The sequence below is a fragment of the Temnothorax americanus genome, unplaced genomic scaffold, assembly GCF_048541705.1.
Source record: "Temnothorax americanus isolate GAGA-0224 unplaced genomic scaffold, ASM4854170v1 Scaffold5, whole genome shotgun sequence".
NCBI classification, from domain to species: Eukaryota; Metazoa; Arthropoda; class Insecta; order Hymenoptera; family Formicidae; genus Temnothorax; species Temnothorax americanus.
This window is the reverse complement of record NW_027509657.1, coordinates 329,089-353,610: the sequence shown is the minus strand read 5'-3', so window position 1 is coordinate 353,610 and position 24,522 is coordinate 329,089. Positions and strand designations below refer to the sequence as shown.

Here is a 24,522-nt window from a genome sequence, read left to right as displayed (position 1 = left end):
GGGACCGGCCGCTGCTCTATCTCCTCTCTCCTGCTGCCCTTTTCAGCGTGCGTTGCGCTCCTTTCTCCGCTTTCTGTCCTCCGGTTCTCTCTCGTTAGCTCTCCTCTCTCGTTTCTCGCTCTCGCCCTCGCGACGACACCGCTATATTCGGCCCGCCGGATCTACTTGTTCGCGATGTGTCTCCTCGCCCCCGGTATCTCTTTTCTCTCTAATAGATTATTGCTGACGCCTCTGTGACAGAGTAACGCTCCACGATGCTCACCTAGCGAGCTTTCGCGGTATACTGGGCGTTCGCGTTCGTCGGAGTCGGAGGCGAGGTCTAGCCAAAGCCGTCGCTGACGAGGAAGTGGAGAGACGCGAGAGGAGAGGGTGGACTGTGTGGAGACTGTGCGGAGAGACGCGAGGGCGAAGCGAGGAGAGCCGGCGCGGTGCGCCGCGGCGCAGCGCGGCGCGACGAGACGCGCGCGTCGGAGAATATTCGCTCGATAACCGACAACGGAGCGACGCCGCGGTGAATCCTTACTCCGGAATGGTGCGAAGCATCCATTGGTTTATCCCGCGCTCGTCACGCGGCCCCTGCGTGCTCCAGGACGTCTCGACGCCGGCGTTTAATTTCAACGCCAGCTCCGTTGAATTAGTCTCGTGCGGTTTAGATGAACGCTTATGCGCCTGAATTTTTGCAACATCAGAATTTTTATTTATGAATATATAAAATATATACAATATGAATATTTAATATAAATATGTATAAATAAATAAAGAATATGTATATGTATAAATTTTATACAAATAATGTAAAATGTATGTAAAACTTATATAATTTATAATAGGATATATAGTCTTATTAAAAAAGAATGATTTAATGGTAATATATTCTCTTTTTTTTGGTCCGCATGATCCATTTAAGAATGATTGATAATTTTCGCAAATACGGAATCGATCTAGGTTGAGATTTAGTAAATTTAAGTTCGATTCAAGTATCAAGTATCTCCAAATTTTGTACAGCGTCCTAATCTCGTTTGCACACATTATTTTCATTAATTCAAACTTTATAACTCGTACGCGTTATTATTTAGGTTTCTCGAGATGTATCGCGCGTTTATCGGTAAATAATTTGTCGGAAAAAAAACAAGTAAATGCAATTATAAATTCATCGTACTCGTTATATAAAATATTATTTTCGATGCAGCCACTTTTTTCTTCTCACCAGCGATGCGGTTGACACAGTCTTCTGGATCAAATTGCTGCAAGAAGTGTAAATAACGTAAGCAATCGCAATCACGTTTCGTACGGGATGATTGATGAATTACTTTGATTAGTTTTCGTCTGCTCGCAGCCGCCTGATTTTTTTTCGTTTAAGGATTTAAGGACGGGATTTTACTTCTTTGTTCCACGGGGGTTCTTCTTTCTAAGGAATTAAAGTAGTTTATTTAATTAAAGTCGTCAATTCGGAAAACGACGTCGCGTACGAACGCTACATGTACATATGCATATATATACCGTGTGTACAAACGTATACATATAAATATATAAATGCGCGTTATTTGTATATCATTATATAATACATCGTCGACTTTTCTCCTTATCCCCCTTTCTGTCTCGGTTTTAGAGCCTATAGGCCAGAAAATGCGTTATTTGGTTCATAGAAAACAACAGTGCGCGACATACATTCGGAAAAAATGTATAACAATTTATCAATCAATACATATGTATACATATCTATCTATCTATCTATCTATCTATATATATAGTTATTAACAAATAACATATGAAAAAGGGCTCGGAATGCTTTAATGTGGGCTGATAAAGTAGCGATAGAAGATGGTCGCACACACCCCGATGGCGATTGGAATCAACCAGGACCACCAAGAACTGCAATTGCCAATCATCACATCACGATGCAGCATCGACTATTTACATATAACGATTCTTAAAAAGGGAAACCTTGTCAGTTTCCAATAAATATGAATTTAGACAGTATGAACACGTTCACATTTGATTTTATTTATGCAGGTGTTAAATGAATTAAAATCAAACTGATGTATTTTGTCTACAAGTTTAGCGAGACTTTAAAAAAACATATTGAAACAAAGAGAAGCTAGTATATTAAAAATTAAATTATTATTATTATTAAATTATTTGTATCAAAAAGCCATAGTTCTCTATTTTCAGTGACAAATAAAAAGTATTTCAAATGTAAAACTAGACTTCCTAACATAATGCTGAATATTAATAGCATTGGAAAAGAAAGCATTAGCATTGCTGAAACTACTTCAAAGCATGGAAAATTTAACTAACAAAAGAAAATATCGTATTCTTGGAGTTACATAGGGCCAATTCCTTTTAGCGACACAAGTCGACGCAAACATCGTTTTATCCTTCTTGGCATTCAATGAATAACACTTGTGTCGACTTGCGTCACTAAAAGGAATTGGCCTATAATAAACAAGCTAATGAAAAATTGTGATTTTACTGTGATAAAAGACAAGTATACAAAATACTCAGCTTTAATAATCATTACACATCTGCATGGCCCAAGTGCAAAAATATCCAAAATCAGATAACGTTAGATAAAGTATTATGACATCATCTTTATTGAAAGCAAGTTTCTATATTCATACCGTCTTTGTGGAATAATCAAAATTAAAGAAAGTTAAGAAGAGAGAGGAGTTACTTATGCTAATGGAAAATTTAGAATTGGCTGTGAAACTGGAAAATTTAGGGATGGCTGTAAAAACGGAAAATTTAGGAATAAGTTAAAACTGGAATTGTTTTGTCAAAGAAAATAATCTTCTGGAACAGTAAACAAAGTATGATTATTCTGAAATACTGAAACGTGTTAGAGAATTGTTAGAAGAAAGTTTAGAGTCATGTTCTTAAAATAGCAGGGTAGGAAAATGGAAATGAGATCATACCTAGGATTTTCATTTCCACTAGACCAGGTTTTACCCTTCTTTCCGCCATCTTTCGTCCTGTCTTCCTGAAATACAAATAATTGACAATAAGAAGAAAAAAAAATGCAAGAGTAATATAAAACGTGACTTGAAATTAAAAATTAATTCTTACTTCTACCAGCTCTCCGATTTTGTACGATTCCATCATTTGTCTCGCATCGGTCGAATGTCCGATATCCTCGAAAGGTTCCGTAGCGTCGCGTCCATTTTGCTCCAGGAGTACCTCCTCGCCACCGGGGTGCTATTACAGAAAATTAACGCATTAGATTAGTTCCAACACGAAATATGCATGTATTTTGAATAAGAAAGACTAAGAAGATTTAGATTCTCATTGAATTTGATTCAAAGATACACAAGTCGGTGTCTAAAGTTTCTCTTTTTTTTTTTTTTTTTAATATTTGCGGGAGGGAAAAAATTGTAACCTCATTGAGAAACGGAGTGACATTGTAAACGTTATTGTGAATGATGATCCACGTATCCTGGGAGGCGTCGGTGTGCTTCGCTACTTCCGCCCGGGTGAAGAGCTTGCCGGTTGAAGTAGCAGCGGCCGCGGTGGCATCATCCTTAACGTCCTTAGTTGCCATCTCGTCGGTTAGCGGGTCTCGATCCTCCCCGTCGCCGATTCCGCTTCGTCGGGACTAAAGATCACGGTTCTCCAGCAAACAATTCACGTAGATTGACTCAGCGTTTTTTCTCACGCTTTCGTCACAATCGTCAGTCACCGTCACCGACGCGCGCGTCAGACCGTCAACCCCGTCAACCAACGACTAGTGCTCTATCTAGGCCTAGGGCCTCTAGACTCTAGTGACGCGCGCGGCTCGCGGTAGGATAAGATAAGCGTTTTCGATCGATCGGTGCCAGCGATTTCGTGTTATCATCGGTCGCTTGACGCCGTGCTGCTCCGGACTCCGGGCCCCGGGCGACACGATCGTCGAGATTCGAGATCGTCGTCGAACGACCGGTTTACATGAGAGTACGCGTAATCCGCACTTTCTACACCTAAAGCCCGTGTCACACTACGTATCGCGGACACGGATCGGATTGAGATTGCGGATCGCGGATCGTAATCGTAATCTAGCCAATCATAGACGAGTAGCTCATCTGTGATTGGCTGACATCCGATACGCGATCCGCAGTGTGACACGGGCTTAAGGCCAGCTGTTCTTTTAAAAGGGCGACAATTTCCAACGTCTGTTAACTTCTAACCGACCGTTAACGGCGTTAACTATCGAAATAGCCAACCTCTATTGATTATTTAACAGACGTTGGAAATATAGTGACCCTATGTCCGTTTTTACCAATACGGATTAAATTCTTAATATCGGTTTAATTTACTTTTTATTTTTTTCTAATTCCTAATAATAAGAGGAAAGATGAAACACATGTAACAAGCAAATTCAACTATAATGTCCATTTCTACCAATGCCAATATTGCCAATTAATTAACTTTAATCTCTAAAGTTATTAATCGGCATTTTGGTAGAATTGGACATTATATCTATTTCTACCAATGCAGATTTTAACTTTAATTTCAGTTTAATTAATTTTTTATTTTTTCGTTCTAGTTATAAGAATTAATTAGAAAAAGATAATTAAGTTAAACAGAAATTAAAAAGTTAAGGCCTATCTAAATCTATTGATACAATTAATGCAAATTATATGTTGAACATTATGTCTTTATGTCATCTATTTAAATAATGAGTAATCTATTATCGGAGGAGATAAGCAGACTCATATTTCGTTAGAAATATCGGAAATTTATATTTTGTTTGCAATTTTATTTTCAGTGTTATTTTATAGTTTGGGCACAATTTTTAGAATGCCAGGAAAAATTAATTAAAGGGTTTTAATTAAGGATTTTGATTTTATATTTGTGATAAAAGAAAATAAATATTATGTGCATATTGTAATGTATATATGTATTGCAACTGTATAAGCTAAGCAATACTGCTTTTTATTGTTTAAAAGCTCACAAGTCAGCTGATCAGCTAAATAATATTTCTATATATTGGTCACTATCAAGTTAGTCGAGGAAACGCTGATGATTTTCACAGGATATGCGAATTAATTTTACTTTGTTTCGTTATTTTGGGTGGAAAGTTGGATTTTATAAGAAACGCGAGAAATTAATGATGCAAATCTGCGTATTCTGACAGGGTGGTTTCTCTCAAATTTTCGCGATTACTCTTGCTTATATACATTAGGGATTAGTTTAGTCGTTAATTTAGTTAAAAAATGCGAAATATTCTTGTTCTCTTTCCCTCAATTTATATTATACAAAACGATTTCGTGTCTGACGGCAAGAATTGAAGTCCCAGGGGCTCCGAGGTGGTGCGCGGTCGCTTCATGGGATACAATCCAAGTGTAAGTAATCGAACACGATGAAAACAAATAACGGTATAAGCCGGTTCTCGTTTGAGTGACCTCCGCCCTCCGCCAGAGAGAAACCTGAGAGAGGCCATCCCGGCCTTTTTCGTCATCAATGGTCGAATTGTACTTACCTCGCGTTTCGATTCGCGCCACAACGGACCACGACGGATGCGGTCACGCTCAGGGTGCCATTACATGGAGCGCGGAAACGCGGAAACGCGGAAGCGCGGAAGACAAAATTTACTAGATTTCCGTCGATCCGTTCCGTCTGTTTTGAATGCCTTAATATTACATGGAGCATATTTTGAGCGGAAAAGCGGAACGGAGAATTATAAAATATTAATTTTTAACAGTATTTATTGATTAAAATGCTTGTATTCAATAGATAAGCTGAAAAGATAAGCATATTAATAAAAATTGCAATGAATTAAGTGAACACAATTTTAAGAAATGAATACAAATGTCTATTTGTCACTATACTGTTCCGCTTTTCCGCGCAAATTGTGCTCCATGTAATATAAGGAGAAACAAACTCGCGGAACGAACGCGTCAAAATCCGTTGTCAACGCGGATACAGTATACTCCATCAAATTTCGGAGCTGTTTAATCACATTGAAAAAAAAAGCTTTTACACATACTCTTCGATTACTTTATTATTTAATAAAAGTGGCAGTATAATATTATAGATCCAAACATCATGTTGATGGTTATTATGAAGTATATCTTATATGCAAGCCAGGGTACATACATAGGCTGCGTTAAGTACTGGCAGTGAATATCGAAACGCAGCCATACATACATACACGATAATAGCGGATTCCGCTTTTCCGTTCAAACGTGCGGGACTCAACTCGCGGAAACGCGGAATCTAGTTACTATTCTGTTCCGCGCTTCCGCGTTTCCGCGTTTCCGCGCTCCATGTAATGGCACCCTCACGCATTTGCTTACGCACGTTTTTTCAGGTGACAGATCCGCGATGGAGCGAAGAGCCGGAAGAGCGACGTTGGCTCGTGACGCAAGACGCAACACGGCGCGGCATACCATCACCATCGAGAATCCGTCATGTGAACCTGATGCGAGCATTGTGAGCGATGTTTACTTGTGAAGGGAAACAAAGGTGGAGAAGAAAGCGAGAAAGTACCCCGACAGCCAAACATGAATCTCGCCGATCGCGTTCTGGTGCCTTTGCTACTTATTTCTACGTTCCTCGCGTCCGCACAGTGCGAACTCATAACGCTCGGTGTGGTCGGTGCGTTAAGTGGTTTAAGTGGTTTAGGTTATTTCGCGTACGACAAGTACAAATGCCGGTATCAGGAATGCTGCACGGACGAGTACATCCATCCTGACTTAGACAGTGAGTGCGAATAATTTTTCTTCCGAAGAAAAGGAAGCTTAGATTCTCGTATCTCCATTAAATCGAATCGAAGACGCCTTTTCAATCCGATGAAAGACTCGTGTGTGTCTGGTGGATTTATTATTTTTATTAAAACTAATTTGATTTCTTTTTGAGATTTCCTGTCATTAAATTTCTTTAATAACCTGTCGTACGATTGTCGATGGTCATTAGAATTTATATTTAATTATCTATTTGTGGTATATTGTACTTGTATATTAAGAAGGAACCTTTCTATTTGCTAATTAACAAATGTTTTTTTTTATAGAGATCTAGCTTTGAGTGATTAGTATCTTTGTATTTTTCAATAATAAGAATAGCATATTTTTTACTAAATAAATTTCTTTATTTAATGAAAAATAAGAAATTAATTTTGAAATTCTGCAAGGAATTTAATCGTATTGTCTGTAAGACTTAATATTTTTATGTATTCCCTATACGATATTAAGGCTACGGTCAACGTGACGCTACAAATGCTTTGGAGCGTTCTTCTTCGCTTTCTTTCTTCATTGAAAGAAAAGAGAAGAGGAATGCTTCGAAGCATTTGTAGCGTCACGTTGACCGTAGCCTATGATAAAAATAGAAGGACTATGGCTATGGTCAACGTGACGCTACGAATGCTTTGGAGCGTTCTTCTTCTCCTTCTTTCTTCATTGAAAGAAAAGAGAAGAGGAATGTTTCGAAGCATTTGTAGCGCCACGTTGACCGTAGCCTATATATAATAAAAGAATTATTGGAATTATAGGATTAGAATACATGCTTACCGCTAAGTTATACGGACAACAAATTGCTCGTGAAACAATCATAAATGCACTGCGGGGCCACTGGGAAACTCACAATTCGCCCAAGGCATTGGTAATGAGTTTTCATGGTACGCCAGGAACTGGCAAGAACTTCGTGGTGCAGATGATTGCGAGAGCTTTTTATAAAAACGGTATGGAGAGCAAGTATTTCCACTTTTTCAACGGCCGCAATGATTTTCCTCTAGAACGAAAAGTAGATGAGTACAAGGTACGTTCAAATATATATAATTTATTGTATATAATATACTAAAAGAAAATAAAAATGTAATAGACAACTTCTTTTTCTAGGAAGTTTTGTATAAAATTATCTCCAACGGCCTGCAAGAGTGCGAGAGGTCGATGTATGTATTCGACGAGGTGGACAAAATGCCGGAGGGCCTGCTGAACATGCTGGTTCCCTTTCTCGACTACAACAGCTATCGCAAATCCACCAAGACAGGAGAATCCATGTACCAGAACAAAGCTATTTTTATATTTCTCTCGAATACCGGCAGCGCACAGATAGTGCAGCATCTCACGAACCTGTGGGAAAGGGGCAACAATCGGGAGGACACGCAATTGCAGGATTTCGAGAAATTGATAGCCGACGGAGCGTTCAGTGAGAAGGGTGGTTTCTATCACAGCGACACTATACAGACCAGTGTGATCGATCATTATGTGCCTTTTCTACCTCTTGAGGAGGTGCACGTTAGAAAATGCTTGGCAAGAGCTTTCACCGAGCGAGGGGTCAATCCAAAGGATGATGAGATAGAGGAGGCGCTATCGCACCTGACCTTTGGCCCCGAGCCGCATAATCTGTACTCGATGGCCGGCTGTAAGAGGATAGAACAGAAAGTTGCCGCGATTGTGTATCGTAAACGATCGGAGACCAAAACTATTAAGAGTGATTGAGATAATTTGAAACACTCGAATTGTTAATAAAAGTAAAAATATTGAGACACTATCGTATAAGCATTTGTATAACATCTCGATAAGACCCTTTATTTGATAGAATTTCTTATTGGCACACTCAGAAAAATATGTCTAACAATTAAAAAAATAGTAAAATTAATTTTTTATACTTACATTAAAATATATATATCTATTTATTATATATATATATTTTTTTGCATCTATATAGTTATTTGATAACCAGTAATATAACTAGAAGTAATATAACTATAAGAAAGAGGAATAATTTCTCAATTTCTCGAATACATTTTCTATAATTAATTAATTTTGTTACTTGGAATAACGATATATCAAGCAAATTTTACAAGCCGTTAATAAGATTTAGTGTATTTCTCTCCTAGACTTATAAACTAGTACCTAAATATTACTATTTTTCCCATCTAGACATTTGATTTGCACTAATTGAGCTTATAATAAATTAAAATTTTTAGGCAGCTTTTCTCTCGTGGACTTGTAACTCCAAGCAACAATCAGATCATAGAAATTTATATACAATTATATTTTATCTAAATACATGATATTATAAAAGTCAATAGACACCGATAATTAATAGAAAAGTATGAGATATCTTCAAGAATCGTAAAATTGAACGCGCTTGCAAAATGAATAATTTCTTGAGATATAATTAACACGTGAAACACGAATATAATTTATACAAATAATATGATCTCAGACTTAATGATCTTATTCTTGACTTGATCTTAATGAGAAATTGCTCTCTTTGTTCTCCAATTACCAAACACCCTGTATACAATTTGTGTACTTATTTGTTCGCAATTTAAATATAACTAGAAATATCTTTTATTAATTGTACGAGTAGGATTATGTACAATTAATTTCTGGCAATTGACTCTGAAATTTAATCATAAAGAAGAAAGTTGTTGACAAGAGAGATATAGACCACCACACATATAGTATGCTCATAGAAAAAAGGGAATCGGAAGCATATCTTTTAGGCGAAAAATTCACATTTCGTTAAAGTTGAAGTAAAAAATATTAGTTTCAATTCTTTGGTATGATTTTTCTCTTCTTTTAATTTTCTTTAAGAAAAATTTTATTCTCAAAGAAAACAATGAAGCTCCCGTTCTTTTCAGGAACATTTTGTATGTGCACATATTTTTCTAAATTCGCACTTTCAGACAAACAACTTTAGTCTTTATGATATCGCCTAACGATTATCAGGAATGCCGCGTCGCAGTAAAAAATATATATACGCAATTATCTTTATAATTCTATACACGTGGCTAAAAATATTTTTCTAAGTCTGGTATTCATAATCGAGACCGATCTTATATTAAGATATCTTAAGTACAATCTTAAGGTGTTATAAACCAATCACAGAGCATCTTAAGACATTACTTAAGACGGTCTTGAAAGATAAGAACCGACTATATATGAATACCGGCCTAAGTGTAGCGCCATGCACACATCGATGTGACGCGTTTTTATCTCGTTAAACACAAAAGAACAGTAGCGTCAAAATTACGCATGCGACGCGCAAACTGTGCATACATTTACCTACTTTTTTTTATACAACGCAAAAATGCCTCGTGAATATAAACTCGTCTTCTTATTCTTCCCTACTGAGGTATGCGTCGATAGAGTTATTATAATTGCACCGTAAGATGATTACCATGGCGTTTATCGGCCATTGAGAGGTCAACAAATATTAAGTCGTTGCATATAAGATGTCGGTTCTATAATTAAAAAAAATTAGAAGTTTATGTATTGTAAAATCTTATTTTTTACATTTCACCTTCGGTTATATACAACATTCTTCGTGCCGTGAGGTTAATAGATCTTACGTTATCACACAGAAGATTAAAATATCTCCTCCTAAGTGTAAAATTTATGTAACAAATGTCATATCTGTGTATGTAGGGATCTCAAATAATATTATACGTATCTCCTATAAAAATATCTCACAAATTTTCACCAATTCATTAAAAACTTGAAAATTTATATTTACAAGTATGCAGTTTCATAAAAGAATCTCATTGTTTTGTCACAATATATAGTAATCAATGATAAAAAAACGTCTAACCGAAAACTTGAGAATCCAATATATTATATGCAACGATATAATAACGGTCCGTTTTTAATAATCCTATTCCTCCTCCACATATTCTTTTGGAAAGAATCCTACTTGATCGCCTATTTTACCCTTCCACCATCCTTTGGCATCACCTTCCTTGCTCAGCACCACGACTCGACAACCACGTCGTAGGCTCAGTTGATTGCGTTCGCAGCCGCGGAAGTCGAATAGCGCCTTGGCCAGGACACGCCGGTACGGCCATAATAGACGCTGGTCCAGTTTCTCGAAGTTCTCCGAAAGCGACGCTCGTTCGTAGTACTCGACCAACTCAACGACACTCTTGAAAAACCGAGACTCGCTAAGATAGTACAGATCCGCGCCGTCCACATCGCGTTTGAACACTCGAATATGCTTGACTGCTCCTTCCGCTCTAAAAGATATAATATGGTCTTATCAGTATCCAATGAAAGGCTTTAAGAAATTCCAATAGATAAATAGAATAAATAGAAGAATGTTTAACTTTAAATATTAAAAATTTATCGACATAATAGAATATATATAAATGATCTAAATATGTTTTCTTCAAAATAATATGGAAACGGAAAAGATAAAATTAAATAGAATTATTCTAAAATAAAAGGATTTTTTGTCGCGCGTGCAAGCTTACTTGATACTAAGAGCGTAATTGGTTTCATGTTTAAGACGCGGTTGTCCAGCCGGACGGACGCGCAGCATGTAGGTGCCATCTTCACGAGATTCCAGTTTATTGGAAGCTGCATCTCTGCCCATCTCCCCAACGAACCACAGCTTCATGGTGAGTGCACGTTCGCACGGTAGCGGCGGTGGCGGTGTCGGCGACGGCGGCGTGGGCATACAGCGACCCGAGTGCGCGATGCACTGCTTGTGCACGGCAAGGCGACATACCTCGCATTTATAGCCCTACGTGATACGATACTCGATTAAAAAGTTTGTGAATTGGATTTTCTGATTCTCTGAGAAAGATCAAGAAACAGAATGGCAAATTTTGGAAATGCTAATTTCTCATATCATCGATTTTTACATTTCTCATTTTTATAGATTTAAATTACTTTAATTCTTTCTCTCTCTCTCTCATACTTTCGTTTGAATCTTGAAAATTACACGATTCAACAAGTTCTCGGTGAATTTTTATTAGAGTTTTATTAGGATTTTATTATGAATTTTATTAGTTTTATTCTCCAAGATTTACGTAATCCAATTTTTAAACAATTGGCACTTTTGAAAAAAAATTATAAAATTGGCACTTTTGGTATAAATTGTGTCCACTAAAGATTAGATTATCTATTTTTCGTATAGCTATAAGCGACTGATAATGCAAATAATTAAACATTTTGCGAGCTAAATCATTTACCTGGAATATGCGGCCTTTAAGAAATTTTCCACATCGTTGACAGCTCTTAGGTGTGTCGAACGTTGTCAACTTGAATTTATGATTGGTATTCCGACAGGCTGCAGGATTAACATTATCCATTGCATCCTGCAACGCCTTTATCCAGATCTGCTTTTGCTCCTCCGTTCTCGCATATAAAGTGTATGCCGTGTACGCCTGCTTATGTACAAGTAACCACTGGTAGGACCAACGTGAATCTCTGCCCAAAGTTCGCCGTCCTATGTGGTCCTCCAGTCTATAGTCGTCTAATCGTAGAGTTTCTCGATAACAATATTGATCTCCTCTGCCAGCTTTGCAAATCAGTACCACTTGTTCGAACACGAATGCATAACGGGCCTTTATTCGCTGGTCGCCATGAGCTTTTACCTGCAGAAAAACTGAATTAGTCATACGGTTCAATCGTACTGAGCTAACTTTATATTCCATTGCAACGTCTTATTGGAAATAACTGAACGTATCTATTTTTGTTCAAGAAGATATTAAGCAAACCTTGAGCTCGCCGTCACGAAGTAATCGGCCGAAATCCTTCAGTTGCGCATCCTCAGGCACATCCCAGTCGATTATCGATGCTTGGATGTCTTTGATGATATCAAGCGTGTCGGAATCGCGTTTCACTTCGTTTATATACTGAGCGACATCGACCATCACTTCCCTCGCCTTGGCCAACGCATGACAGTCCTCTACCCACTCGCGAGGAGTTTCCTCCACCAACTTATCCAATAGCAAGTGATACTTGAGCACCCTTTGCATCGGCACAGACAGTATATCGCGCAGCTTAAATTTACCATTGTTAGCTTCTTGTTGGCACCTCTGTAATAAGTATCAATGTTAAAACAGTTCAAATATATTACTCTGTTTTATGAATTAGTGATTTTATACGATTTTACAGGTATTTCTAGATATTATATTTCTGATATTATACATCGGAATATTAAATAAATTTGGCGAAGTATTGATTTCTTTAATTTTAAATCTAAAAAGTCTGAATGTAAAATATAAAACTTTCATTTTTTTTTTGTAATTTAGTTTTACGATTTGCACTGTAAAACTTACGATAACTTCTTGATTGGCTACTTCGTTACGCGCGCAGACTTCCTGCAGAGTATTTTGTGCTACGGTGAGATTTGCGCAGTAATCGCCGTAAATGAGGAACTTCTCCCGCCAGTCCAGGAAGACTTGGGCAAGCGCGGCGCCGTTTCGCGCCTTGCGTAGTTGACTGTGAAAGCCTACGTGGATTTCCGCGAGCTCCTTGATACCGAAGAAGATGCGGGCGCAATCTTCATGCCGGAGTAACGACGATAGCGGTCGGGCGAAGTGTCTAAGTAGGCTACCGAGAACTTCCGTGTAGTTTCGCTCGGTCTCCACGAGCTCCTGGATAACGTAATCTCTCTTCTCACCTCCAGAAATGGCACTACTCTGTTACACGAAGATTATCTCGATAAAGAGAAGCGTTTTTTGTGCGAATTACAAAGTAGTATGCAAGGTGTAAAGCGTAGCGCATGGTGAATAACAAAATTAATTGTACGTAAATGCGCTAATATAATAAATAAGAATTCACTCGATTTTCCTATATTCTCAATAATGAGATTAAACATTTAGTACATTCATGCAGTCTTTCTGCATTTTAGCAGACGGTCTCTCTGACTAGCTGCTTCTTCTTCAAGTTTTTCAAATAATGGCCGAAGAAAAAAGGGAAGGTTTGGCAACATCTTATACAATAGTATAAAAAGTTGTTAACTGAATAGAAATAAGGGAAAAAAAATGATAACCTGCGCAACTGACGGAGGAGGTGGTAAATGCAGACTACAGAGGTCCTGGTAGATCTCCTCGCTTTGCGCGTGGCTGCAAAAAGCTCCATACCCGTCTTCCTCGCCGACTTGATCCTCATTATCCCTCCCGCCGCCCGTCTCGTCACCCTCCCGTCTCCTAAACCTCCTGCGGCGACCCTCATCTTCGCGGCTTTAGCATAAAAACACGAAAAAAACGCGGCCATGCACTATGACATGCATACTGACGGGAATTGCTAAGTTCTCGGCAAAAATTAAAATTATAATATAGCACAATTATAAGGTCTGCCACTTATGATAACTGCGTTCAATATGTACAATCTTCAGCATGAAGAGCGAAACAGTACCACCATTGTATCGTGTAGACAGTATATATAATTTATGCATCAACATGTAAATTTAATATATATTATATATAATGTAGACAGTATATATATAATTTTATGTATAGGTACATGTAATTTTTTTAAATAATACACAATATGCACGTATATATAGATCAGTTATACATACATATTTTGAAAAATATTACGAGCAAATATTTATGCTTTATAAAGCATATAAAATATTATGAAATAGAGCCTCTTCCACACAGAAATATATACATATCTGTATAAAATGTATCATGCACAATAAAAACTTTCAATATTAAAAGAAATAATCTTTCGTACAATAAATGTAACTTATACTTATGTTTAAATAATTTTGCGGTATAAGTCGAGACAAAAATTTGACGTAAGAAAGTATCAGAAAGATTTCTACATTCACGAAAACGAAGCTGTTTGAATCAAAATGAAATTTTTTCCGAGCAATAGGTTTTAAATCACAGCATAACATTTTGTTTGTGTACACAAGAACGTTTCGATTCATGCTTTGGATCGTTTACTATTTATAGATTGAAGAGGCATAGACTGCATTTGCGAAAGAAGGATACAATGATGGCTGGTATTCTTTCAGCAAAATGTTTTCAAGATTGTTAAGTCATAAAATGACGTATACCTTCTCCACGGAAGGCCAGTTACGTTGAGAATTGCTCGAGAAGCAGAGCAATTCCTGATAAACCCGAGACTCATCTACGTCTGCAGCTCTAGTTTTTATGGTAAACGCCACCAATCCATGTGTGGCGCTAAACCAATATAAAAATTACTAAAGTCTCTGATGTTATTTTTGAAGAACAATACAATTATTTCTTTTCATTAATCGTTATTTAAAAGTTATTTATTTAAGAAGATATACACGTGTCTGTATAACGTGACAATAGAAAATGGAAGTTTCATTTTAAAAGAGACAAACCTTAATCTTTTAGAATCAAGATACAGTGCTTTTGGACTTCAATATTTAATAAACTCAAAATGTAACTATTATCTTAGCAATAGGTTCTTACCCTGCGCCAGCACTTTGCAAATCCTTATAAATGTCCTCTTGTGATCTTCCATGGCCAACAGAGAATCCACTGTAACAAATAAAATAGATTTCTTAATTATTTCATAATTATTAATCTATTTATCTTATAATTATGGCAAATTCTAATGTAATGAAAAATACAAAAATCGAAAGTTACTCACAGTATACCCTTTCGCCTCAGTCTTGGACAATTGGACAAAGCGGAGAGTGTGCAGAGGACGCGATGGAAGTTAGAAAGGTCGAACAGCATAAACGGTTCGAAGAGCTCCGAGTCGGAAAGGCCGAAGACACTCGAGCACACCGATAAGAACACTTTTATATTACGCAGACACAGGAACTGTGCCATCTGAGGCTTCTGATTCACATCCTTCATGTCTATGCACCCAGGATCCACAATGTTCAGTAGATTACACAGCAACACACCGTCCCGTAATGTATAGGCCAAGTCGAACGCAGTTGCCTGTGGCCAGTTGGCTTTGTGATCCGCTCGTAACGCACCACATCTGGTCAACCAACTGGCACACTCGTGCCAGCCCTTACCAGCATCCTCGCTCTCTGCCCTATTCATTTTGATACTTCTTCTTCTTTCAATGGTTAGAGCATTGAAGGCACATTTATAATTTTGCAAATACTTCACGCATTAGATTCTCCAAGGTTCCATTCGTCAAGCTGCTACCTGTTAAATACAAAACTATTATAAATATAAGTAGGTATAATTATTATAAAAAGAACACAGAAAAATCTTTTAGTATTTATTGTGGCAAAAAATTATTAAAAAAAAAAAAAAATAAGAGGATACTGAGAAACTTAAATAAATTTAGATTATTTAAGTAATAGCATGAGATTTTCACAATTCCTAATTTGTGATACTCTTTCATAAAATTCAAGATAAATACTAATGCAAACATCATATTGAGTTATATTGAATGTTCTAGTATAGGAATAATAAAAGATAAATGAGAGAAATATTCTTTTACACACATATGTCTGCTCTTTGTTACTACAATAATTAAGATGTTAATAAAGTATATTCTATGCTGGATAATATATATTCGTAGTACGTAGTATTAGATAGTATAACTCTTCTTGAGGAAAAACACGTGCCAATACTCAGGGCTTTATCTTTATTATAAAAATCGGCATTTTACGTCATGACGAAACGTTAGCGAGCAAAAGAATCTTCCTACAAAACACGCTGTTGGAGAGACCAATTTGTGAGATTAAATCGCGTGTGCGTGATTCTTATCGCCTCTCGATCTCCTCTATCGCGAGAGTGGACTGACCGACAATTCCAAGCCGAGCATCATCTCTCGGGACACCGGGACGGAAGTCATCGACGGACCCAACGACGCTCGCGTGGACTCGGTGGACTCGTACCGCGGACGGTGCCATCGGCTATCACGGCGTCTCCTCTCCTGCGAGAAGGGGGAAGGACCACGTACACACGGACGCGAGCAGCGAGCAGAGAAGACGAGAGGACTGAGGAAAGGCGGCGGACGGTGCACAGTGCACAGAACTCACAGAAGAGCAAGAAGAGAAGAGACGAGTCACTCGCGTCGCGCGCGTAGCCTAAGCCTCGTGCTGCACGCCACGCGTCGCTCGGTCAATCTCGTGATCCCCGCGGATCCTCGATCCTCTCGTGACGTTCGGCACCGCGTTGCCTCCGCACGGCGAACTCGCGCGTCCGCCATACACCGCCGCACGAATTGACTGACCGCGGACCGCGGCGGACCGACAGGACAGACACCGCACACCGACCGACCGACGGATATCCCCCACAGGGCCGGCCGCAAGCGCTCGGGAGCCTCGCGCCGCGCGTGTACATACCGGCGGATGTCTCGGATGTGCGACCGGATGTGGATCTTTTCAGTTTCGTCACGGCGAATTTTCGCTCGAAAATCGAAGAGCTTTGAAGCAGAATAAAAAAATATATATTTTTAGCAAAATTTCAATAATGTTCATACATTGTACGTCATATTTTTAAATCTTTTTCTGAGATTTTTTTTTTTAGTATTTCTCTGTGAAATTTAAATATATCAAATTAATTTCGTGTGTTTTAAATATTAATTGTATACTTTTGTTCATGCATGATGAGTTATTAAAGATTTCAAGCGATAAGGAAACATCTGCTTTAATTTAATTCGTTATCTAATCCTTTTTTCTCCATATATACTAAATAACAAAAAAAAAAAAATCATTCTCTCTCATGTCAACAAAATAATGCAGGATATTACTTTATAAGATAAGTTAATCACCGATTAAAGTTAAAAGTTTGAGCGAAAGTAGATATTTTATTTAAAAGTCGCTTGAGGTAGCAGTACAATCGATTACTCGAATTTCTTGGATCGATCTTGCGGGCTCGCGCTAGACGTTCAAAACCAAAAACAATTTTAAGTGCGGGTGCTTCCACATTTATTATCTTATTTATTATTATTTATTAAATATATATAGTTATATGTGTGTGTGTGTGTGTGTGTGTGTGTGTGTGTGTGTGTGTGTGTGTGTGCTAGATATTGAAATTATATTTTATAATTCAAAGAATGCAATGAGCATAAATAAACACGATCAATATACCACCTGTTCCTGAATAAATAATAAACTAGAATATTAATTAATAAACCAGAAATATATAAACCAGTTTATATTATACAAGTAATACAAGTATATTCGCACAAAGACAGATGCAAGTAAAACATTATAAAATGCGTGTAATAAATGCATAATGTAAATCAACAATTTCTTGATGTTTAAAATTCTCACGTTTTATTTCTTTATATTAGAACTCGTGTCTCTTCGTGATTCAATTCTGAAGAACAAATATAATAGTAATAGCCAATTAATGCATACGTTATTTCTATTATTTTTAATAATTAAATAAGTCTACATATACACATGACACACAATACACATATATACGTGGTGCCTGACTTTTGATACGATTTGTATACATAATTTTAAGATTATTGTATTAATGATTGAAATAATCTTAAAATTATCACGCGCATTATTCCTATTTCTCGCAATAAAGATCTAGTGTTCTATTGCAGGAATAATGCATATCGTCTGGATGCATTGTGCGCGTGGAAGGGACCGTGTGACGTCATCAGCGGTCACTTTTCTTTCTTGTGCTTTCGCGTCTCTCGGGCAGTCTTGGGTGTCTTGACGAAGTCCTTGGCCCTCGCGTCAGTCCTCGTCGCATTCATATCGTTGCGGCGAAGATACTCTGTCCTGCAACGGTATTAATATCATCAGTCGAAGAAGCAGATCGTGGGAAAGACTGTAGGTAAACATGTTTTCTTATTATTAGACGCACGCGTCTCTCATTTCGATATTATTAATAAAATTCTCACGCGGCGCTGCTGCACTATCAAAGGTCATCGCGTGAAGATAGGCGCAGATCGCGTGCAGAGGCGGTGCGCACTGCGCAGTGTGAGCACTGCGCGGCATCGCTCTGACGTTATCTACGTGTGGAGGCGGCGGTATCGCTTTGTTCTCTTCAAATAATTCTCAGTATTATACTGTGATATATTTCCTTTCAAAACGCTTAAGTTAATTTAGCATTTTAGTTTGAAAAACGACATAATTTTTAATATACCGAGCGTCAAAAATTTTTTGTTGGATTAAGTGACATAGAAGAATTAATTTAATATTATAAACTCAAGGAATAAATAGATCACATATTTTTCCATTAATCCAAATAAACTTTTTACGTATTAGATTTAAGATATACGTATATATCAACCTGTAAAAATATATCATAAAATAAATAGAGAAAAATAAATTTTGGGAAATTTCAAGTTGTAAATTTATATAAAGAATCTATTTTTATTGATAATAAAATATTAATAAAAAAAATCGCTCTTTTTCAATTTATCAAAATTTTTAATATTTAAAATTTTTTAATGAAATATTTATTACATAATATAGAAATTTAGAAATATAAAATAAATAATTATTTTATGAACTAAAAATATTATTTTACTAAAAATAGTCGAAATTAAAATATAGACTATTATCTTTCGCGCTATACGGATATTATGTAACAATTAAGCGGATTTAGTAATCAAAATGTATAACGCTTCTTTTGTGAAGAAGTGGAAAATTTTCATCAAATTTAACTGAACACTATATTTCTTTGCAATTCTTTTTGCAACTTCCAGATTTTTATTGCAGACAAATTACTTTTGACAAGAAACAGCAAGCAGCTTATTACATCCTAAGTACTCTGTACATATATATTATATATATATGTCTTATGTAACTTTTTATCGTTGTGCAAAATATTTGGAATGCTAATAATATGATAACGATTACAAAAAGGACATTATTTTCACGGCAAATGCCAATGTTATTATAGCTGCAAATTTACATATAAGTTCGTATATGTGTTCCAGAAAGTGATCCGACTGAAATGTGCGACGTTCGCTTCAATGGGCCGGATATAATGCAGACCGAACTATTTGTCGGCGCGACTCCAGCTTTCGCTTTGTAGTTTGTTGTTATGACGTAACCGTATAGTATGGGCATGGCGATACAACTGATACAAGGACAGTAGAAGTATATGTGTTTGTAGATGCATTTTTATTAACGCTATTATATATCATAAATGTTTGCTAATTCAGAGCAGCAGATCGTGATCTAGTGTGTTCGTGATCGCTATGCATTTTCGTCAAGTTTGGATAACATAACTTAATGATGTTTTCACTATTGTTCCTAAGCATTTTGTTATTTGTGTGTGATGCCGCAAATCCTCGGTGTAAAGATGAGAACAATCGAGTCGTCGATTGGTGAGTGCTTTGAACATGTTATGTATGCTTATGTTTTCGCTGCTGGTCACAAATTGTGATAACTTTCACAGATTTTAGAATTTTTTTAAAAACAAGGTCGACGTTGTCTTAAGTCATTACAATTTATAAGAAAAAGGCGTTTTAGATCTACAAATAAATAAAATAATATAAAGAATTTAATATGTATGCAATTTATGTTCATTATAATACAAGTTATAATACTTACAATTATTTAATTTAATTTAATTTAATTATTTATTTAATTTAATAATTAAATTTTAATTAATTCTATTCATTTACAAATCTTTAAATCTTTACTAGAAAAATTGAGTACTTATGTATTTCAGCAAACGTGAACAATCGTTATTTTTTAACGAGCTTATAACGAACGTTATTTTGTAATGTTTCCTCGCCAGTCTTATTAATGTTATCAATGTTGCATATTGAGCGTGCAATTATATCGTGTTTCCGCTATCGCGATAACTTATCGATAAATTACTGCAATGCAATTTCAGGTATGTACTTTACAAGTTGCCGAAGGTATCGGAAAGCAGCAATCCTGTGGTTAGACGTGGATTAGCGTATTTATATATAACCAGCAATACTGTCGATAAAGGTTGGCAGTTATCCACGAGAAAAATCAGCGCGAATAATTCTATACCGGGAAATACCTTAGCACCTTTATACGATGACGTAAGAGCGAATAAACTGTAATGTGAACGTGTATTTGTTTAATTATTCAGGCGTGTTTAGCACATAAATTATTTACGCTGGCGCCAACTGTCAGTTTCACTGCTGCGTAATAAATAACAAAATTTAACTTTTTCTATTAAATCAATCTAAATTATAAATTGATAATAATATTTTATTTGATTTAATTTTCAATTCGTTACAGTTCATATTTCGGAGAATTTTTCTTCTCGGATATTATAAAAATGTAAAACTTCTAATATTTTTCGGAATATAATTTTTTAAATTATATTATTCTTCAAAGTGTGCACGTAATATTTATTTATGTAATTGCATGCGTTTAGTCAGTGGCGTCGAAAGCTTTTTGGATCTTGTACAATGACGACCCGCCTAACAGACCTATCAATGGAAAAAACGGTCATACGAAAGGTGTTGTGATGGCGAACGAAAAGCAAGGTTTCTGGTTAATTCACAGTGTTCCGAATTATCCACCTGTACCCAACAACGGTAACGATACAAGACGGGTACGTATAAGCGTTTTGAGTATAATGAATATCGATAATTCCTTTTCATTACTCAGTTTTTTCCATAAACGTTCGATAATTGGATAATTTTATTATCAGCAAAATCGTCAGATAAATAAACCAGATAACGATCATCCGTTACAAAACAAAATTAATGTCGTCTTTTTTCTTTAACATTTTCGTTGCAATCATTAATTTAATAATTGAAAATAGTACTTTTTACCCGAATGGTTCATTACTATTATGACATCTAAAGATATCTTTAAATGGATTTTAATGGATAAACTAAAGTTTTTTCAGAGACAAAACGTGACCAAAAATTCGACTCCGGGAAACCGGTCTGAATATGATTATCCGACATCCGGCATGCATTACGGACAGAGTTTTCTATGCATCTCCGTGGATGGCGATCAATTCGATTCGATCGGTCAACAGTTGATGTACAATCAAATAACAGTATATAGGAGAAGCATCCCAGTCAAGTTCGCAGCAGCGTTTCCGGTGCTGACGGACGCGGCTAATCAGAAGCGTATCAGAAAAGCACCCTTTACCAGCAAAACATTGTTAAAATCATCTGACGGCGTCCAATTCGTATCATTTGCCAAGAGCGACAAGTGGCAGAAAGGTATCCCTGGCACTTTTCTGTATTTCGATATTGCGTAAAATAATTTAGAGCGATATCTTTAAAATGAGACTCAAAATATTTTGCCTATTCTTAATATACGTAATTTTCATTGAGCATGTTTTTTTATAAGTCTTACATATCTTTTACATATTTAGCAAGATATACATTTTTGATATTGTATTATAAGATACCCTAATAAGCAATATCTTTGAAATATTGCATCTGGATATCTGCTAAATTTTAAGAACTTCTACTTTTAATTTTAATTATTTATTTTACGATTAGAATTAATTCTACGAGTGGAATAAATATCTTTTTTTTCTTATATATAATTAATATATATATATTTTTTTACAAAATCTTGTAAATAATTAATGTATTCTTTAATATGTTAATCTAAAGATTTATATGACGAGTTTGTTGCGCCGACACTAAAAACCGATTTATTTGCCGAAACGTGGTTGAACGGACGAGGTAGATTACCATCGGATTGCGCACAAGTGAAGTAATATATCACATTTTTTTCCGTTTTGATTGTTTAGTAGATTTTAATTAAACTCATATCTCATTCGATTAAATTTTTTTGTTTTTATAGAGTGTACAACATCATGTCCATTCATTTGAAGCCGGTTGATATCGATTTTAAGAGTAGCCACGATCACTCCAAGTGGGCGGTGGCTGTTGAAGGTAAAGCTAACCGAACTTGGGTCTGCATTGGTGATATCAATCGAGCGGTAAGTGCGCATCTTTTGAAATATTTTGCAAAAAAGAAAGTTGTAAACTAAAATTAATAAAATTAATTAATAAGGGGGAAAATTTATTAAATGGAGAGTTAAAAAGAAGAATTAAGCAGTAATAAATGAAATTGGATCGATATGAATTTCAATTAAGTAGGTAATATAAATTATATTAGGCTACCAAGATTCAGCCTGACCGAAGATGGCACTTCTCTCTATTTAATTGAAGAATTAATTAATTTAAATTAATTATGTTTTTTCAAATAACAGATATATTTAGTTTATAGCTTTCAACATTTCTTTTATGTCTTCAAGGCTCATCTAATTTAATAGAAAAGTATAATTTGATTTTTCATTATCTTTTAGGATACCCAATACGTACGAGGCGGTGGAACTGTCTGCTTTGATAATCGTAAAGTCTGGGACAATTATCGAAAATCGGTGAATGACGTGGAACCATGTCCTAAGCAATATAAGGCAGTTTTAGTTTAATAAATTTGCTAATAGTTTGACTCAGAGAATAGTATATAGGTATTGAAAGATCTAATAATTTTATTCTTATTGCATATTTATTGTAATTAAAAATTAATGTATAATTCATGAATTATAGAAATAGTCCGTTAAATAATAATGGAATAACAGTAGAAATAATGCTATAATCGATATATTATATGAAATAATATTTTTCTACAAAAAAACAAGCTGTATAGTTGAGTTGGCAGAAATGCAATTTTATAAAGCTGTATTTTGTTATTGTTATTTTGCATATTATTAATTCCCACACACAAAATCTTATCGGCAGATTCTCGATGGAATACGTTACCGACGACGTGAAAACTGTCGATGCGGGATTATTACATTTCACACGAGAGGTCTCGTCGTTACTATACATGATTTGGAATATAAAAGAGTTGACATCGTTGACATAAAACAAAAAGATATATTAATAAAATGTGTATGCCGAAAATAATAAAATTAATATAATAAAACATTATTTTAAAAAAATTATTTTAAAATGCGATATATATTGTTATAATTATCTGAAAAAAATAATATAATCGTTTTTTGTATACAGAAAGTATTTCCGTTTTTATTTTTTAAAATAATTTTAGATTGAATTAATATAAGCGCATAACACAAAAATAGTTAAAGTTTTGTAAGTGGTTTATTATTATAATTATTTTAGTAAATAAATAAATACCAAATCTAAAAATTCTGTTCTCTTTGTTTTCAAAAAGTTGCGTTTTATACTTGGAAAAAAAAGAGAGAAAAGTACATTGTACGTGTTTATGGCTCCCTACGTTTTACACATTATTCCTATTATGCATTAACTGCAATCTTGAAGAAAGATGTCCTGTCGGCTCTTCACTACTTTAAAAAAATAAGAAAAACGACGGGGGTTGGAGGTCAGAGTAGTTCTTAAATTGGATTTTATGAAAAGCCGGCGGGGCAAGTGCAATGGAAGGGGGGGAGCGACGCTTCTCCTCATTCTCGTAGCCTCGTATACCTCTTTCTTTTCGTAGCTCTACTTATTGTCTAGTCGAGGAAATTGTAGAGTAGCCCGAGACGGGCCGTTAATGAGAGAGAAGAAGAAGGCGAGATACAGCGCAGCCGAGGGGCAAGAGGGTGAAATATGATTCGCTCACTAATGAAAACTGTGGGAAATCGAGCAAACTTCGGCCCAGCCGCTACTTATCGTCCGACAACTTCGGGGTTTCATCCCTGCGATCGGCAGAAATTTTTCCGTCTAAAGTTATCGGTCGGACTTTATCCCGCAGCATCAAGATGGATTTTTACCTCTAAGCGCTTTACGACTTCCTTCGAGTTTAGCCGAAAGCTCCGCTGTCTCCTCTCTCCGTACAGCCCCTCGATCCTTGTTGCATATGATGGTGCTGGTGATCCAAGTTATAAGATGTATTCGATCGACGCAGAAAATTTACGGTTGCGCTGTCGAATTCCGTTATAAAGAATATTCGAATAAAGTTATTGATTCGAGTTTCTTTAAACGCAGGATTGGAAAGCTCTTTTCCCTA

The 24,522-nt window shown here is 36.1% G+C and overlaps 5 protein-coding genes across 13 annotated transcripts in view; 2 read left to right on the top strand and 3 right to left on the bottom strand.

Annotated features, from left to right (window-relative positions):
- Positions 1-63: 63 nt before the first annotated feature.
- Cyt-b5 (Cytochrome b5) lies at positions 64-3,851 on the bottom strand. Of its 3 annotated transcripts, none has more exons than XM_077418491.1 (4): positions 3,377-3,851; positions 3,067-3,195; positions 2,916-2,980; positions 64-1,244 (listed from the first exon to the last, which is right to left on the bottom strand). In XM_077418491.1, the coding sequence occupies exons 1-4, from the start codon at positions 3,536-3,538 to the stop codon at positions 1,175-1,177; spliced, it is 426 nt and encodes a 141-aa protein (XP_077274617.1). In that variant the 5' UTR covers positions 3,539-3,851; the 3' UTR covers positions 64-1,174. The 3 variants fall into 3 exon arrangements, with proteins under 3 accessions (XP_077274617.1, XP_077274618.1, XP_077274616.1); XM_077418492.1 differs by lacking the exon at positions 64-1,244 and adding an exon at positions 1,666-1,910 and having other exon boundaries at positions 3,377-3,847; XM_077418490.1 differs by lacking the exon at positions 64-1,244 and adding an exon at positions 1,666-1,872 and having other exon boundaries at positions 3,377-3,845.
- A 1,475-nt stretch (positions 3,852-5,326) lies between these two features.
- Positions 5,327-8,613, top strand: LOC143904136 (torsin-like protein). Its single transcript, XM_077418482.1, has 4 exons — positions 5,327-5,447; positions 6,287-6,678; positions 7,463-7,728; positions 7,809-8,613. Exons 2-4 carry the CDS (start codon positions 6,480-6,482, stop codon positions 8,409-8,411), a joined length of 1,068 nt encoding a protein of 355 aa, XP_077274608.1. The 5' UTR covers positions 5,327-5,447; positions 6,287-6,479; the 3' UTR covers positions 8,412-8,613.
- A 240-nt stretch (positions 8,614-8,853) lies between these two features.
- On the bottom strand, positions 8,854-17,025 carry Vav (Vav guanine nucleotide exchange factor). Of its 3 annotated transcripts, none has more exons than XM_077418473.1 (9): positions 16,410-17,025; positions 15,288-15,802; positions 15,107-15,175; positions 14,722-14,848; positions 12,989-13,351; positions 12,425-12,745; positions 11,897-12,301; positions 11,174-11,445; positions 8,854-10,936 (listed from the first exon to the last, which is right to left on the bottom strand). In XM_077418473.1, exons 2-9 carry the CDS (start codon positions 15,692-15,694, stop codon positions 10,579-10,581), a joined length of 2,322 nt encoding a protein of 773 aa, XP_077274599.1. In that variant the 5' UTR covers positions 15,695-15,802; positions 16,410-17,025; the 3' UTR covers positions 8,854-10,578. The 3 variants fall into 3 exon arrangements, with proteins under 3 accessions (XP_077274599.1, XP_077274598.1, XP_077274600.1); XM_077418472.1 differs by lacking the exon at positions 14,722-14,848 and adding an exon at positions 13,705-13,894 and having other exon boundaries at positions 16,410-17,018; XM_077418474.1 differs by lacking the exon at positions 16,410-17,025 and adding an exon at positions 13,705-13,894 and having other exon boundaries at positions 15,288-15,356.
- A 378-nt stretch (positions 17,026-17,403) lies between these two features.
- The window catches only part of LOC143904138 (uncharacterized), a 213,199-nt gene continuing 206,080 nt past the window's right edge, over positions 17,404-24,522 (bottom strand). For 2 of the 3 annotated variants that reach the window (XR_013258856.1, XR_013258857.1), the window contains exon 4: positions 17,407-18,354. Coding sequence is in view for 1 of the 3 variants with exons in the window: in XM_077418487.1 (XP_077274613.1) it covers positions 18,310-18,354 (45 nt within the window). In the remaining 2 variants the exon portion in view is untranslated. Of the gene's footprint in view, positions 18,355-24,522 lie in introns of all 3 variants that reach the window. The other variant, XM_077418487.1, reaches the window with a different exon arrangement.
- On the top strand, positions 18,269-23,407 carry Dnaseii (deoxyribonuclease II). Of its 3 annotated transcripts, none has more exons than XM_077418481.1 (8): positions 18,269-18,409; positions 19,521-19,913; positions 20,429-20,606; positions 20,948-21,127; positions 21,428-21,752; positions 22,155-22,257; positions 22,348-22,486; positions 22,856-23,407. In XM_077418481.1, exons 2-8 carry the CDS (start codon positions 19,819-19,821, stop codon positions 22,979-22,981), a joined length of 1,146 nt encoding a protein of 381 aa, XP_077274607.1. In that variant the 5' UTR covers positions 18,269-18,409; positions 19,521-19,818; the 3' UTR covers positions 22,982-23,407. The 3 variants fall into 3 exon arrangements, with proteins under 3 accessions (XP_077274607.1, XP_077274605.1, XP_077274606.1); XM_077418479.1 differs by having other exon boundaries at positions 21,419-21,752; XM_077418480.1 differs by having other exon boundaries at positions 18,283-18,405; positions 21,419-21,752.

Bases quoted from the DNA above. Each gene is read 5' to 3' on its own strand.
- Cyt-b5 (XM_077418490.1), bottom strand. From the start codon at position 3,538: ATGGCAACTAAGGACGTTAAGGATGATGCCACCGCGGCCGCTGCTACT. The intron at 2,981-3,066 runs GTAAGAATTAAT...TTTGTATTTCAG, and splicing joins AAATCGGAGAGCTGGTAGAA to GAAGACAGGACGAAAGATGG. The intron at 1,873-2,915 runs GTATGATCTCAT...TGGCAATTGCAG, and splicing joins AGTGGAAATGAAAATCCTAG to TTCTTGGTGGTCCTGGTTGA.
- LOC143904136 (XM_077418482.1), top strand. From the start codon at position 6,480: ATGAATCTCGCCGATCGCGTTCTGGTGCCTTTGCTACTTATTTCTACG. The intron at 6,679-7,462 runs GTGAGTGCGAAT...TTGGAATTATAG, and splicing joins CATCCATCCTGACTTAGACA to GATTAGAATACATGCTTACC. The intron at 7,729-7,808 runs GTACGTTCAAAT...TTCTTTTTCTAG, and splicing joins GAAAAGTAGATGAGTACAAG to GAAGTTTTGTATAAAATTAT.
- Vav (XM_077418472.1), bottom strand. From the start codon at position 15,694: ATGAATAGGGCAGAGAGCGAGGATGCTGGTAAGGGCTGGCACGAGTGT. The intron at 13,895-15,106 runs GTAAGAACCTAT...TTTATGCTAAAG, and splicing joins TTGCAAAGTGCTGGCGCAGG to CCGCGAAGATGAGGGTCGCC. The intron at 12,302-12,424 runs GTTTGCTTAATA...GTTTTTCTGCAG, and splicing joins TTCGTGACGGCGAGCTCAAG to GTAAAAGCTCATGGCGACCA.
- Dnaseii (XM_077418479.1), top strand. From the start codon at position 19,819: ATGATGTTTTCACTATTGTTCCTAAGCATTTTGTTATTTGTGTGTGAT. The intron at 19,914-20,428 runs GTGAGTGCTTTG...ATGCAATTTCAG, and splicing joins AACAATCGAGTCGTCGATTG to GTATGTACTTTACAAGTTGC. The intron at 21,753-22,154 runs GTATCCCTGGCA...GTTAATCTAAAG, and splicing joins GAGCGACAAGTGGCAGAAAG to ATTTATATGACGAGTTTGTT.